This window comes from Erpetoichthys calabaricus, chromosome 18, assembly GCF_900747795.2.
Source record: "Erpetoichthys calabaricus chromosome 18, fErpCal1.3, whole genome shotgun sequence".
NCBI classification, from domain to species: domain Eukaryota; kingdom Metazoa; phylum Chordata; class Cladistia; order Polypteriformes; family Polypteridae; genus Erpetoichthys; species Erpetoichthys calabaricus.
The window spans coordinates 83,191,328-83,208,541 of NC_041411.2; the positions used below are offsets into that span (position 1 = coordinate 83,191,328).

Consider the following 17,214-nt stretch of genomic DNA (forward strand, 5'->3'; position numbering starts at 1 on the left):
GCAAAGGAGAGATGTGAGAGCCTGCCTGCCTAACACCAACTAGCTGCCAAAGTGCTCAGAGAACCCACCAAAGAGCAGAAAACAGATAGACAAGTGATCCATAGTTAGAACAATATGGACAAGAGGAGGCCATTTAGCTCAACAGAGCTCGCCAGTCCTATTCAGCGGCTTTTTTGTAAAATAACATTGTCAGTTCCGACTCAGAAGAGACCGTCGGCGTGTAGTGGAGCTACATCGTAATAAGTACTTGTTGTTTTGTCTGTGCTGAGTGCGTTTTGTTTTCATTGTCCTGTTTGCTATATTATATGTGTGTATCAGTAAATATTGTTCCTGTAAGTTTAAAGGGGAAGGATGATGAAGGAAGTCCGCAACTCCAAGACGGAAATCACCTGTTGAATCCAGCAGTTACATCCTGGACATTCTGTATTTAAACAAGAGGAGCGAAAGGCAAAAAAGAGGAAGGAGAGGAGACGGAGAGAGAGAAACGAAAAAGAATCATTTACGCATCCATATTTCAACTCATTACTGTTCACTGTACAAGTCCATTACTTGCTTCTTAAGGATCTGTAGCATTATCACGACTTCCGGCACAGAGAAACCCCGGGGCTTGAATAGATAGATAGATAGATACTTTATTAATCCCAAGGGGAAATTCGCAAATACTTGTCAACCACTGCTGAGGACACTTACGGGGAGGTCGTTTTTTTTGTATTGTCAGGAGGAAGCAAAATATCACATCAGCCAATATTCAACTATCACTAGACTTTGTTAGCTTTTGGACTCATTTATCATTCATCTGTGCTTGTGTTTCGCGTTTATTCATTTATTATTTGGGGGCAAGGGAGGGTTTTTGTAAATCTTGTGAATTCATGTTTTCGTATAATAAATAATTATTCACTGGTGTCATTGGGTTAGTGGTGGTTTACGTGCACATATAAATACACACGAGGACAGATGAATATTCAATAATATATATTTATCACTGTCAATATATCCGTATTTGATTTTACATATCCATCTACTGTTTGCTTGTTACTTTGTCGTGTCGGGAAGAATAGGACAATCTATAAGGAGTACGGCTTATCATCGTCTCGAGAGTCTTCAGGTTAGTCCAAGGAAATAAATAGTCTTGGTAGTGTAGTGGCCGGTCTGGGTAAAGGGAGATATGCCGACAAAAAAAAAAAAAAGGCCGCATTCATTGTCAGCCAAAACAAAACTCGAATCTTTGTATCATTTTGGTTTTGTCAAAACTGGAGAAAAAAATCAAGAGCAAAATGTATTTTAGAAAGTCACAAAGGTAGGGGGTTTTTTTTTTCTGAAAATCTGGATAACCAACCTTTGTACTGTCTTTATCTGATGACATAACAAGTGTGCGGCAAACACGGCATTGTGGGAAAATGTGACATCAGAGGAAACACTTGTGGACCAAAAAAATCCAATCGTAATCCTGTGGCACAACTGGGCAAATGTGACCCCATCAATTACCGGGCGGTTCGTTCTCTAACGCTGATGTGTTCTTGTCTTCTCTCCTGTCTTGTCTTTCAGATTGCACCAGGTATATTTTGATGTTCCGACATGCAGAAACTCAGCCCGGGAGAGGGTGTTCCTGGCTGGAGACTATTCTTCTTCTGCCGAGTTCTTCGTCACCATCGCTGTCTTTGCTTTCCTATACTCCTTGCTGGCTACTGTAGTCTACATTTTCTTCCAGAACAAGTATCGTGAGAATAACCGAGGGCCTCTCATTGTAAGTAAAAGTGACTTCCTTTTGGTAAGATGGCAGGACAGCAGGTGAAACTCTGCAGAGTGTGATAAGCGCTGTGATGTCTGTGCTACCAGGCTCAGGCCTGGGGGGTATCGGGACTAACTACAAATGAGCACTGCCACAGAGTATTGGAGCATAGGTGGTCCACTGGTGCAATAGGAGATGGACCCCAAAGTTATGGTCATGTAGAGCTCAGCTCTGCTCCATGGTTTATTGTGGCAATCGAATGCTGGAAATAAGCGAGCTTATCAACTTGTTAAGCAACAGCATCATTTCACAGTCAAGCACCAGTAGGTGACAGACAGTGACCCACCAAAACTTAACTTCAGCATGAAGTTACGGGCACACACACTGCATGTCCAAGGGTTTTGTGAATGAAACGACCAGGCGATGATTGGGTGAAAAATCCCAGGAGACCAAACGAGAGCGACATCAATCTTGGTTTGATTTTGGGCACCACCGTTTTCAGAGCCCTGTTGTCGGGACGGGTCTCCGGGTTGCTAGAAGATGCGTTCCTAGAAGTTGCATGTATGACGTCACTTTATGTACCAGTGTGACGGAGCCTTTTTCCTCCGAGACTGAGATACCATATATACTCGCGGATAAGTCAGGACTTGATTTTATCGTATAATTTCTGGTATTCTATAATGTTGGTCATATAAGTCGAATGCGGAAAATTTGCGCTATTGGTCCAAGAGATTATGATATGCTAACGCCCACCTGACAGAAACAAAAGGCTGTGTGCTCTGTGGTGACTCTATGTAATGTGCCTACGTGACCACACGGTAATACAGGAACTATTCTGAAGTGACGTTTGCACTGATTTGTGTTTTTTGTGTCTCACACCCTCATACACCTTTATCGTAAGAGCATCCCTTATCTATGATGGAGCGATCGATCACAAGAAAATATGAAGCTTGTTTTAAATTAAATGTCATTCAAGTAGCAAGAGAAATTGGTAACTGCACTGCTGAAACAAAATTCGACGAGTATGAGAAACTGATGCGAGATTGGAGGAGGCAAGAAGAAGTTAAAAAAAAAAAAAAAAAAAAATGAAGTGTCACAGGCGTACAAGTCGAGGTCTGATTTTTTTTTTTTTTTTTTTTTTTGATCGATTTTTCAGGTTTCAAGACCAGACTTATACGCAAGTATATACAGTAAATACTAAAAAGCTTTCCTCTGAACCTCAGTTTGTGTTTACAGTTTTGGTTTTGATGACAAATTTAATTAAAGGCTTCTATTTTTGGAATGCCATCCTCTTTTGACTTTGGTTTTCATTTCGTTTTCTGGGCCGTTATAAAACTCAATACAGTTAGCAGTGACAAGGACCAGAGATTTTTGTATCCCCACCAAGGGACAACTGTTGTGATATTTACACATCACGCCCTGTGATATCACAGACGCGAGTAACGCAGGTACGTGGTGGTCATGTTTGCAGTATAAAGGAGGCAAACCCTGAATAAGGGAGGAGGTGATCAGGAGACAACACAAAAAAAGAAAAGTGACACAATTTAAAGAAGCCTGCAGAGATCGAGTGTTTAATCTGTAAATCGAGAAGACCTCCCCGTGTTACAATTACCGGCATGTGTCACGGGTCTGATGACTCCTTCTCTTTCTGCACACTTTATTGTGTCGTAGATTTAATTTTTATACATTCGTCAATTTTGCCCATCAATTTACATTCAATAAGCCATAAGAGCAAAGTGAAAGACTGTGACCAGAAAGGTTTGCAAATTAAACAAACTGAAAGCTCTCTCCTTCCTTGACGTATTCAGAGCCTTTGCTGTGGCCCTCCACCTTGTGCTCAGGCGTCTCCTGTTTGTTTGAATTGTCCTTGATGTTTCTAAATCTTGACTGGAGTACACCTGTGGCCAACTGAATTGACTGGACGTCATTTAGAAAGGCCCATTTGTACCACAATTCATATCGCATGTCAGGACAAGCGCCAAGCCGTGAAGTCCAAGGAACTCTGTAGACCGCCATGAGAAAACTGATCTGCTTTCCTTGGGGTCTTTGCCTCCACACAAAGTATTTTTGGGACTTTGAGTGTTCCCATGAAAACACTGTGCCTCAAGAATTGTGAAACATAGGTTTGGAACCACAGGAGTTGACTGTCTGGCCAAACTGAGCAGCCAGGTAAAATGGGCCCTGGTACATTAATGGAGATGACCAAAAACCCAAAGGTCATTCTGGCAGAGCTTCAGAAGTCCTCTGCTGAGATGGGAGAACGTGCCAGAAGGGCAACCACCTTGGCAGCACTCCATAAATCAGACAATTGTGGTAGTTTCTAGATGGAAGCTACTCTTGAGTAAAGGGCATATGATGGCATTTAAAGGACTGTCGGAGCATGAGGGAGAGAATTCTCTGGACTGATCAGAGACAAAAGCAGAACTCCAAGCGCTCTGTCTGGTGAAAGCCAACCACGGCTCACTACCTGCCTACTACCATTCCTCCGGTGAAGCACGGTGGCGGCAGCAGCATCAAGCTGTGATTGAAGGGAGGATGAATGCAGAGAGAGAGAGAGAGAGAGAGAAAGTATAGTATAGTAGCCAGGATTAGATATAGATAGATAGATGATCGATCCTGGAAGAAGACCTGCTCCAGAGTGGACGCCACCTCAGACTATAGCCAGGACAAGTCTGAGTGTCCTGGAGTGACCCAAACTTAAAAACCATACAACATGTGCGGAGAGACCGGAAGATGGTGCCAGCCAATGTAACGCAGTTTGAGAGGACCTGCTAGGGAGAAGGGGATAAACCGCCCAAACCCAGGTGTGCAAAGCTTCTAGCAAGTTCCATTCAAGTTCTCGATACATCAAAGAAAACTAAAGCAAACAGGAGGCAGTTGGCCACAATTTGGAGTGCCAAAGCAATGGGTCCGAGTACTTCTAAGAACGAGAGATTTCAGTTTTTGATTTATAATAAATTTGTGAACCTTTCTGAAAACATCTTCACTTTGTCATTATGGTTTATTGAGTGCAAATTGATGGGCACACATTTCACATTTATCCAATTTTTCATGAATTTTGTGTGCAGAACATGGAGGGCTCTCTTTCTTAATCCTGTGTATTCCTAACATCAACTGTACACATTTATAAAGCTGTGCTGATGTTGGAGAAGTTCCCAAGACTATGAAATGCACGATTCAGACGCTCTCAGCCGGTTCAGTGTTAGATTATGCTATACTTATGTGCAGTAACGGAGAATTTCCTTTAAAACTGAAGAAGAGCTTTTTATTATTATTTCTAAGTAATTACATCCCACTTCCCCATTACTATAGCAACAACTAAATCAGTTTTCTAGGAAGAGCCCTGCATTGTTAATCCCGCCATTCGCCATCCTTTCCCATCGTGTGCCGTAGCAGTAATTAAACCCCCCGTAGCTCCCAGCTTTATCTGCCATTCCTGCCACTAAAATGATAATATACATGTATATAGCGCCTTTTCCATGTTCAACGCTCTTAATCAAACATTGACAGATAAATGGGAGCAGATCTCTCATGGGTTTATGATGAAGTGAAATGATTACACTTCCATTTTTGTTGTAATACTTTCCAAAATTCTAATTACATTTAAACAAACAAAAAAAAAAATCAAAAAAAGCTCCAAGATGGAGGACTGCTTATTGGACAATGTCTCCATGGCTAGAAGAAATAAAAGTGATGTACAAAATGCCAAGGTGGTGTGAATTTCAAGTGAAGCGGGTACCTCAGTGTGGTCTGGTTAAACAGGATCAGTGGGCTGCCCGTAACTCTCGGCCTCTGTGACCTTCCTGTGTTTTGCTTGGCAGGACTTCATTGTCACCGTGGTGTTCTCATTCATGTGGCTGGTGAGCTCCTCTGCCTGGGCGAAAGGACTCTCTGACGTGAAGGTGGCCACCGACCCCGAGGAGCTCTTCTCTGCTGTGGCTGCTTGTAAAATTCCATCCAACAAGTGCGTGGCCGTGCGCTCGCCGGTGTGGTCCAGCCTGAACACTTCTGTCGTAAGTATGCAACATCTGCAACAAGGAGGAGGACAAAAGTCAAATACAAGGGAAGGGGATAATCAAAGGGAGAAACACAGAATCAGGAAACTCCACTGGGGCTGTCGGCACAGTCGTTTAGCCCAAACTCATGGGGTGGGCTTGAAGTAGGCAAAGCAAATCCCCACTCTCCCCCTCTTCATTTGCTCCATCTCGTCTCTCAAGTTGAACCTTAGTTGGCCACCAACAGAGAGTTAGCTTTAACCTGACACAGTGAGGCAGCCACCAAATGTTAAGGGGTCCGGAATGCCCACTGAAGCTCACTGAGGTGCCGCACCAGAGCACCTTCTAGTACCCTGCACTCCTCAGTTAAGGTACTAGGTGCTCTTGCATACCCCCTCCCCCCAGTCTAAACAGATAGAGGAACCCAATGCTGCTGCCACCTATTGGTCAGTTCTCCCGGCACTCCATCAGTTGTGGAGTTCGACCTTCAGAAGTGTCCTACGGCTGTTCAAGCTGAGCCCCTTACAGTGGACTCTGGTATCCCACCTGTTTTGCAGCTGAATTTTGATTTCTTTGTTATGGTTTTAGGTCATTTTTATTTTTTTTCCCCCTCCAGAAAAGCTAACAATTTGTGACAAATATTAAAATTCTTTTTCATTAACACTTGTAGGCAAGAATTTCACTGTCTGTACACATGACAATAAGGACCCCAATGAACCTATAAACAGGAATAAGCCCACTTCTAATTAAAAGTGTTTATTCAGGGTGGAAATGCCCTCTCAAATTAATGTCAGTCATTTTGGGAAAAACTTCTATGATTTTTTTAATACCTGGAGAAACAAATGTGCGTCTTTTTAGGGTGCACATTCACCTCCTGCCCACTGCCCAACTGTATTCCAGGGGGAGTCACTTGCTGTCATTTTCTCCCCGTGACTTCTCCTATGAAGATGGTCCGATGAAGAGCATCAGAGGTTATTAATGGGTCTCCAGCTGGCACTGGCTCTCGTCTGGCGGGTGCCAATTGTTTTTTGTTTGTGTTTTTATATTGAGCGCCGAGCCTACTGCTGCATTATGTTTTTCTCGAGAGGGAAACCATTTTTAGCAACCATGTTTAATGGCTCTAAAATAAGAAAAAACAAAGCAGAATCTGTATTCTTTATAGTCGAGGAGTGTTTTCAGCCTCGCTGCAGGAGATCAATCTCCTATAGCAGTGAGCGCCGTTTAAATGTAGGACGCTTTGGGCCATTTGTGCCTGTCACAACTCAAAGTGATTCTCCTCTCCGCCATATCTGGGTGGAACTGTCAGTGGCCGGAGAGGGAGCCATCATCAAGCTGAAAAAAATCCTTAAGGGGGGGTGGCGGCACACATGATTTTCCCCCTTTTGGGGTACCTTTAGGACAGTGAAGGACTGCGCCAGGCCCAAGAACAGGGGCTTTTCATGTTCGCTCCTGGAGTCCCCAGTGCCTGCACTTTTTCTTCCAACCAGTTTCATAATCAAGTCAATTAACAGACTCCATTGTTTAATTCAAAAAATAAGCAGCAGTGTGAGATCTGGATTTGTAAGAAATTAACATTTGTTTTTGCCATAGTTTTAAATGTGTAGTCCCTAGTTTGCTACTATAATTAACATTCTTTAGTGTGTGTTATTTGTACCCGACTACTGATAATTAACGGTGCAGACACAGGTGGAAATGGCGCTGAACACGGTGTGCCGTATACTAAAGAACAGGGACCAGGAGGGGGGACCACTCCAGGTTCCCCTTCACATGTTAGGGGCCTCTCGAACCCGACACCGTCATTCATTATGATCAAATGAGCCGACAGATGGGGACAAATCACACATGGAGCAAGGGGGTGGTGTAAAAAACTTCAAAAGCGTCCATAAATAAATAATTCATAAAACCATCAGAATAGTGGGGAATAAAAACACAATAAATAGATCCATTAAAAGCAGAGGTTAAAAATGCAATCACTGGTTCCTTCATGTTCCTATCCATATGATCTCAGCCCACCTCCTTCGTCGTATCCCCGGCTCACCCATAACTCATGGAGACTCAGCAGCCGTGATCTTCATCCCCTGACCCTCGTCTTGGTGGCCTCCTCACAGCACAGCCAGACCGTCCGAGCTCAGCACTCCTCCCGTCATCCTTCACGAACCCGCAGCCGTACCTTGGATCCCTGGGGAGGTCATCTGCCATGCTGGCCCCACTCTACAACATTGATCAATGGGGTGAAGCAGCCCCCTAGAGTGTCACAGCCTATGCTCCTTCGCAGTGTCCCTGTTCATGCTGCCTTTCCTCTCTAGGTGGCCAGATTGTCCTCACCCAGACTGCTCTTCAGCCATCTTTTAACCTCAATTCCTTTTCTCGTTCCTTCCTATTTTCCCCTTTTTTTCGCCCCCCCTTTGTGCTTCTCCTTTTATACACGGGGACACGTGGCGATTACCATCAATTACAGACATGGAGGATTCCTCACCTGCGCACTTAAGTGCGAGAACACCCGCACCACGTCTTGGAACTACTCTGGCCACATTACCATGCAAGCCCCCCCCCCCAACACCTTAAGTCACGAGTGCAGTGATTATATTTATTCTAAAAGGCAATGAGCCGCAGAGCTCACCTTACCAAATCATCAGCAAAGGTTTATTCCACATGTTAACCAAACTCAAAAAAAAAACTCTATTAGCATAGAATCACACCTCAGATGCCAAGCAAATGCCCAGTGTTGGCCTTTTCTCCTGCCACAGGTCGTGCAGTTCTGCGTCATTTCCTTAGCAACCTCATGACAACCGTAAACATAACGGTGCCACTGGTGAAAAATGAAACATGGCACTGAAACAGATGCAAAAATATTTTAAGTAATTGAAATCAATTTTAGATCATGCACTATATGGCCTTAGCACTTCTTCGCAGCCCCGCTCTATGAGTTTATGTGCTGTACCACTCGGTCTCCAATACTGACACTTCATAGTAATGGCACTTACTGTTGATCGGAGCAGGTGGCATCATCTGACACTGCCATTTAAAGAGTCACTGAGCCCTTCAATTTGACCGACGGAGACTGCATGGCTTTGTTCTCAATGTTCTCATTGTATGCTGCCCTCAACAAAGGAACTCTGTCCACATACCTCTGGCCATGCTGTATTCCTCGAATAAAGTGTGCTGTGCAAATGTTTGAATTTGCGAACTCATCCGTTATTAAACAGAGAAACAACCGTGCGACTTCAGTTCTGGATTAGTTTACCTGAAGAGCGGTCACTCATTCTTACCTCACGGACTCATCGCATTCCCAATTCAAGTCAAACGTGTGCGTGTGTGCCACTGGTACACCAGGTCACTTCCGCTGCTGCTCGAGAGAAGTTAACCTAAAAAACAAATTTAAGGCAAAAAGTCACCTTCTAGAAGTCAATGCAACTAAGTAAGTGTTGCTCTTTAACCAAAAGAGGGAAGAAATATGTCTCAAGATTTTACATTGCACTCAAATAACCCCAAAGCCTCATTATCTGCACTTTGTGTTGATTAAGAGCATTTCCCTCATGCAGAGAAGTCTTTAAATAGTGGAGAGGACTGTCATCGATGTCTCCAAGATGGATGTCCTTTATTACGACACACTTGAGGGAGCCTGTCATGTGTAGCAGTCAGTTCTCCTTTACAAGACTACAGCATAAAACAAAACAACAATCTGAAGTCACTTCATTTGCATAACACTGGTGCAGACGGATGCGTTTCTGAACTATCAGTTTTCACCTAAATGGTATTATAATAATAAAGTTCTTTGTATTTATTTAAAGCTTTTCTCACTATTTGCCACCATTAACGTGTAGCAGACACTTGGATGATGCCACGACAGCCATTTTTGTGCCAGTATGCCAACCACACATTAGCTATTAGGTGGTCAAGTGGTGAGAGATAGTTAGCCAATCAGAGACGGGGATGTTTAGGGGGCCAGAATGACTAGGCTGTGGTGGGCAATTTAGCCAAGACATCAGGATACGGCCTGTTGTTTACAAAGGATACCCAGGGATCTTTAATGACCACAGACGGTCAAGACCTCAGTTTTATGTCTCATCCAAAGGATGGTACCATTTTTACAGTACGGTGTCACAGTCACTACACTGGGGCATTGGGGTCCACACTCAGACCACAGGGTAAGTGCCCTTTGTTGGCCTCACCAACACCTCTTCCAGCAGCAGCAGCAGCCCACGGTTTTCCTGGTTGGTCTCCCATCCAAGTACTGACCGAGCCCAAACAGACTTCGCTTCAGGTAGATGGCCTGTTATGAAGTGCAGGTGGTGTGGCTGCTGGTGATAACCTTCAGCTCACCTAGAAGGCAGAACCAAACCTTGGATGGGGTGAAAGTCTGGCGCATGGCACCCTCGCTACTCAATCAGTCGACCCAGCACGTATATTTCTGGGCTCAAGGAGGACCTCTCCGCAATCAGCATTGCTAAACTCTACACCACAGTTTCATCTCAATTCTGATTTATTTTTCTTATGTGAAATCATAAAATTATCCTGAGAGAAGTGCGTCCACTCCTGTCAGCCCAGTGCTGCAATTTGTGACCAGAAGAGCAGCCAAAACCGAATATGATCCCACACCGTATACTTAACAAATGGGTTTTTAACTCGTTGCACTAGGGCTCCTGGATTTATAAATCCGAGTCCTGCATCCAGGCTAGTAATTTAAGATTTACAGATTTCTATAATTGCATCGAGAGCAGCAGGGAAGTCATTGTAAACTAATTCTGCTTTACGGGCAACACTCTGAGAGAGCTGCTATTCTCAGTGGCACCAACGCACTGTAATTTAATGCCCTCTATTATCCGCCATATTACTGGCAATTTACACCAAACTAAAACCCACTATTATCTTTTTGTTCAGAAATAATCGGATATGGCATCTGCTCTCCACCTTAATGCTATGAGAACATTTTCTTAAAAGTTCAGTAACAATCATGGCCTGCTCAAATGTGGTATTGATCTGCAAGAGAGAAATGCAGCCAGGTGGGTGGGCGTGAGCCCACACTGAGGGGGTCTTTGAGGAAAAGCCACCGTCAGCCTGTGCAGTGGAGGAGGCTTACAGCAGAGGGACACTAATGGAGCAGGACAGTAAATCCTGACGAGACCACATCGCCAGCTCCTTGGCTTAGTCTCCATGCAGGGTCTTTGTAGACCTCTGGTTAGCTGCAAGAAAATGAGGAGCAGATACCCCCAGCAAAGAGAGAGAGAGGTGGGATTAGGGTGTCATCAATTACAAGAAGATACACCAGACAACCAAGAAAAAACAAATTTGAGTGTAATATTAAAAAAGAAAAAAGTGTAACAATACAACAAATTCCAGGTAGACGCGTCACCTTAAGGGAGAAACCGTATTTGGGTGCTACATAATATTTTTAAAAATATAACAAAATTATAAATACACGCTACAAATGGACAAAAAGAAAAAGTAAATACACCCAATAGGCCGAGTGAAGAAATATGGACGGTATATATTAATAAAAATATATATTAATAAAAAAAAAAATATACACACACAGTGGTACCTTGAGATACGTGTGCCCCAACGTACGAGTTTTTTGAGATACGAGCTGTCACTAGGTTGATTTTTTGCCTTGAGTTATGAGCCAAAATTCGAAATATAAGCCATCAAAGAGCTTGTTGCCGCACATTCTGAGGAACTGATGACGGAGGAGTTGACAGAACTACAGACGTAGAAACATACGGAGGTTCTGCAGGAGATCGGTATCACGGAGGAGGTTACCTCATAAAGTGAGATAAAGGAAGCGTTTGCAATGTGGGAAAAAGTTTCGAACTTTAAAGAAAAGAAACGGCCTGAAAAAGTTGCAACTGATCGTGCAGCGGCGCTATTTAATGACACTGGCCTAACTCATTTCAGAAACATTATAAAGCGGAAGGACTAAACAAAGCTCCTTGGATAGGTTTCTGTTGAAACGCCTTGAGAATGAAAGTGAGGAAAGCGTGGCAAAAAAGAAAAAAAAAAAACTAGTGAAGAAGAAAATTAAATTAAGCAAAAGTGAAAGAAAAAAACATTACAATACGCTAATCGGCTTCGCCAGCATCTGCTTATTTCTTTAGATTCTCTTTTATGTATTAGGTTTTATTTTGTTTGTATACCATATTTGTTCATTATAAATACATTTTTCTTATGTTGAAAACATTTAACAAAAAATTGGGGTGGTTTTTTGGGGGCTGGCACCAATTAATCTCATTTCAATTAATTTCAATGAGGAAAATTGATTTGAGATACAAGCATTTTGACTTACGAGTTTAATTCATTCCGTGACCGAGCTTGTATCTCATTATACTACTGTATATATAATAAAGTATAAACAGATAAACCAAATCAGAAATTGAAATTGGGTGGTATGTTTTAGTTTTTAAAACATTTAAAAAAATGTAATAAACCAAATGGATGGGCAGAAAAAATTTGGGTGACATGTAATATTTAAAAATAAACGTGTAAGAACATAAACTACATGTAATGAATTAACAGAGAAACTGCATTTGGGGGCTATGTAATATGTAAAACATTTTTTAAATATTAAAAATATCCAAAAATAAAAGGCAATTTGAAAATCCCACACTAACCACAATGGCGCAGACCTGCAGTGGAGCCCCCATGTTCATCTGAGCTTGACAGAGCACTGTGGGGTTGGGGGTGTTTGAATTACCCATAAGCCATTGCAGATGTGTTGTGGTGCATCAGCTGTTATCCATTGCAGTTGCTGTGTAATTTTCAAGTTACTTTTTGGTTTACTCTTGTACATACCCCAAATGGACAAAGATAAAAATTCTACAAAAAAAAAAATGTAATAAATTCTTAGATTCACCCAAAGGGCGGAGTGAAGGGCTTTTGTCGCTATGTAAAATTGCTTTTTAAATTAGTATACAACAATGTAATAAATTACAGAGAGATACGACAAACAAGATAGATGGAATTTGGGTTATTTGTAATATACAAAAAATAAAATGCCATAAAATTACAAGTTCATCTACCAAATTAACAGAGAAACTGAATGTGGGAGCTCTGGGCAGTAGATTGATACACTCAATGAGCAGAATGTAATGTTTTTTAAAATCAGTATATGAAAATGAGATAAATTACAGAGACACGCCTAACAGAAAGAGATAAAAATAAAAATTACAAAGCACCCAAATTCTATTAAAATCTAAAAATGTCTTCAGTTACAAGTTCCATACCACATCATTTTCTCAGCCTGCTTAAAGAGCTGGAGCCAGTCCCAGCCAGCCTTGGGCACATCCCCTTGAACAGGACACCAGCCCGCTGCAGGGTGAAGACACACCAGGACCAGTTCAGCATCACTGACCCACCTAACCTCCATGTCTTTGGATCACCAATACGCAGACACAGGGAGGACTCAGGAGGTGAACCCTGGTATCCTCATTAGGAGCCACTCATTACAAGTAGGTAACGCCAGCTCAATTGAGAAACTGAATTTGAGTGGCATGTTATATTTCTAAAAGATAAACCAAACAGATGGACTGAAAGAAGTTGGGTGCAGATGTAATATTAAAAATAAAAAATGATGGCAATGCAATAAATTATTGGTGGGTTACACCAGCTGGTAGGAGACACTGACTGGATGAAGTTATATTTTTGAGATGCACAAAATAGAGGGGAAGAGATTTGGGTCACGTTCTAGAGGTGTAATCAATTCTAAGCAGATCCTCCAAATGGACAGAGACACGGAATGTGAGGGCCGCATCAGGTCTACAAATGTAAAGAAACTGAAAAAGGTAGAAAATGTTGCAAATACTGAAAAATGTACCAGCAGATAACAACAAATTGTCTTGTAGCTCCGAGTGTAGTAGGGCTTTCATGTGGAATTTCCAACTTGGAAACTCGCATTTGCTGCCTGTCCTATAGCAGGGGCATGCAGCACAATTGATGTGCCCAGCGTTACCAGGGTGGGGTTTGGTCCTTCGGTCTTCGGCTCATTCTCATGTTTCACTGGTGCTCTTATCGTTTTGCTTTTTTTTCCAGGTGTTTGGTTTCTTAAACTTCATTCTGTGGGCTGGGAACATTTGGTTTGTGTTCAAGGAGACAGGCTGGCACTCCTCTGCCCAGAGGTACCCGTCATCAACTTCGGAGAAGCAGCCGAGCAGCTACAACCAGCAGTCCTACAACCAAGGAGGGTATGAGCAGGAAAGCATTGGCCAGTCTGGCGGCTTCAACCCACAGGGAGCCTATGGGCAGCAGTCAAACTACGGCCAGGGAGGTGGATACGTCCAGTCGGGGTACACCCCCAGCGGGCCCACCTCCTTTACCAATCAGATGTAATGGCTGCTCAGCCCCTCACTGCTGCATTCATAAGTCCAGAAGGAGTACAAGCAGTAGTAAAGGGGCCGCTCGGTGTTTGGGCGTCTCCTCTGTGTTTAGTAGTCTAGTGACTGAGGGGCCATGGTTCCTGTTTGTCTAGTTTTAGGTAGATCCATGATGATGTTACTAAGGGTGGCGAAGCCCGACTTCAGTATCGTATGTATTATATAAACTCATTTTGCTTTCTTTATTTTGTATGTTCATTTGGAGGGGGGGGGGGTTGACCGTTTAGGGTGGCGGGGTACGTCGTATTCCACTCATCCACATGTGTCGTGCTTGGTTCCACGCCACAGGCCACCATGGTCCCGTGTTTTTTGAATTGTTTTACACTCTTGTGACAGAAAGTGACCATTTGCATTAATGATGACATTGTGGTTTTATTCTCTTATTTTAGAAATGAAAAGCATGATAATCGTGTCTTGCAAGTTCTCAACTGCTTGAGTGGACGTGCAATAAATTTATTTTTATAGCTTACTGGCTAGTTTTTTTTCGAGGTTCTTTGTGCGTTTTTTTGGGAAATTACATTTGTACTTTTTGTAACACCCGAAAACCTTTTGTAATGTGGGTTTGGAGTTTTTGACTTGTTTGTTGAAATTTTAAGTGTTTTTTTTTTTTTATTTAATTCTGACTGTCGATAATCTTGAATATATGAATATATTTATTTATGTATGAAAACCGAAGATCGCGTTTCCTAAGACCTTGAAGCTCTTCTTGCACACGACTCTCTCCCTACCCGAGAACGCTGTAGTTGATATTTCGTGACTCCCTCTCATGGTTGTGGTTAATGAACGATTTCTGACATTTCCTTTCTCTTAAATGTACAAATGAGCTTTATAAAAGATTTTTAGCAAAAAGCAAGCAAGCACTTCAGTTGAGATCAAGCCTCTTCACGCTGGCAACTTCCACTGGAGTGAAATGCACGTATGACGCAAATCCAACGGGCAGCTGGAGCTCAACGAGAAGGACCAAAAACAAAACATCATGTGAACATGGAACATTTTTCAACATAGAGGAAAAAAAATATATATATATTGCAACCTTTGCAGAGAACGATGTTTGTTTATACACGATTTTGCTCGCATGTACAATATGTTTCTATGCCTCAAGAATATTCCAGGAAAAACAAAACACAAATCCATTGACATTCTGGTAACGATGCCATGAAGATTTCCCTCCTGTGACTGAACTTTGTGTCTTGACCTCCAAAGCATGTGGTTCCACCAATTCCTGTGATGCATTAGTAGAGCGAGACCTCAGGCCATCCTTGTGTTCGATGTTGTTCATTATAGCGTGACGAGATGGCATCCAAATACTCGTAACCTGTCAAGAGTTCATCCGTGTGAATGGCACTGTATATGCATTTCAGATATTGGTAATAAAGCTGTTGCAATGAGCCCTACACCTCTTTGGCTTTTGTGTCTGTTTTTGTAAAGTCCTGATTATTTCATCTCCGGTCAGCCGTCATCGTCTTTATTTTGTGTTCTGCAGAACTCCATTGTAACAATTTGTCTCGAGCACTAGCCTGAGATTATTGCTACCACTATTCTGACCTAGCTAAAGGCAGATGATAAAAGGATAGGCCAATATCACACCTTAATAAATTTCCCGTATAGCCTTTATTCTAATAAAAACAATCCCTTAATATCAATGCATTTATAGGTCACTGCACACCATAGTCCATATTTATTCTTGCAGTTCATCCAATAAACAACAAATAGAAAAACAATCCCTTACACATGGATCGCCCCGCCCGAACCTAAGTAACCCTTAATTTGCAGCGCCACACACATATACATGTATCTACACATCAACAGTATTCATTCCCCCAATTCCCATTCCAGAGATAATAAATAGATCCGCAGATAGTCCACTGTAATACTCCCGCAACGGCCGGCGAGCTGATGAGGAGTCCTGAAAATAGCGGACTATATAAACCAATCTCCTCTTCGTCATAAAAGACATACTATACTTTAATCATGGCGCAAGTCTGACTGCAAGTCCATTTTGATAGCTCACCCGAGTCCGTAGGTAATAGCGGAACGATCGATTCCCAGGTACTAAAGAGAAGACCATCCACCTTCTGATAGGAGCTCCTAGGCTTTTCCCATGGCCAGAGCAGAAGCTGATCTGCCTTTTCTGTTATCCGATGCTCTTCCTTTTCCTTCTCCTCTAAGACGGCGTGCTTTATGCAAATGAATCCCCGAACCAACCGGAAGTTCCACCTCTGGGGTACCGCTGTCAATCTCTGTCGGAAAACTATTTCCCCCCCACAACCGATTGACAGCAGAAAACATTATCTTTATGTGGCAGCGCTACACCATCGTAAAAGTCTATAAAGGAATACGCCACCCAGACATTTTTTTTTAGTGTTTCTTACTTTGTCATTTGTTTTTATGGCCAAATAAAAAAAAAAAATCTCACATTATAATGGAGAACAGAGATTGTCACAAAGTGTCTGACACAACGGGCATCCACGTGGGTCACTGCTTAATAATGGCACACGATGACACACGGCTTCAGTTTACTTGTGTTGTGTAATCCACATGTCGGCAGTCCCGTCGTACGCTCGGTGTCCCAGAAACATACAGTGGATTGAGAAAGTCTTTGGCCCTCTTCAGAAGGACACAAGTGTTGGTTTTCACAAAGATTGCTGCTTCAGTGTTTTTAGGTCTTTGTCAGATGTTTCTCTGAAGTAGAATTACAAGCAGTTCAGAAGATTCAAATGCTTTGATTGGCAATGACATGAAGTTTATGCTCAAGAGTCCATTAGTCTTTGTACTCTCTGCAGTGTAAGCCGACATTAAACAAAGCCAAGTTATTTCTCCTATGGGATTTCTTGCTGTCGTATCACTAGGGAGGGGGATCGTCTTTTATGTTATACCTACAGTATATAGATTGGGGGTAAGTAACACACCACAATCACAAAAGAACTCATTCCCAGTGAGCGAGCATCCCCTGCTGGACACAAAGTGTTCACAAAGGTTTGTACATTTATTAAAAATCAAAAACTGAAATTGCTCGTTCTTAGAAGTCTTCAGACCCTTTGCTGTGGCTCTACAGATGGTGTTTGCTTTCATTCTCCTTGAGATGTCGAGAACTTAAATGGAACTTTGTAGAAGCTCCTCTGCA

At 42.5% G+C, this 17,214-nt stretch overlaps 1 protein-coding gene across 2 annotated transcripts in view; it reads left to right on the forward strand.

The window, feature by feature from the left end:
- synpra (synaptoporin a) overlaps nucleotides 1-15,486 on the forward strand; it is a 206,665-nt gene extending 191,179 nt beyond the window's left edge. For both annotated transcript variants that reach the window (XM_028824550.2, XM_028824551.2), the window contains 3 exons: nucleotides 1,546-1,744; nucleotides 5,551-5,742; nucleotides 13,750-15,486. In XM_028824550.2, coding sequence (XP_028680383.1) covers nucleotides 1,546-1,744; nucleotides 5,551-5,742; nucleotides 13,750-14,046 — 688 coding nt within the window. In that variant the 3' untranslated portion in view covers nucleotides 14,047-15,486. The remainder of the gene's footprint in view (nucleotides 1-1,545; nucleotides 1,745-5,550; nucleotides 5,743-13,749) is intronic.
- Nucleotides 15,487-17,214: the final 1,728 nt, after the last annotated feature.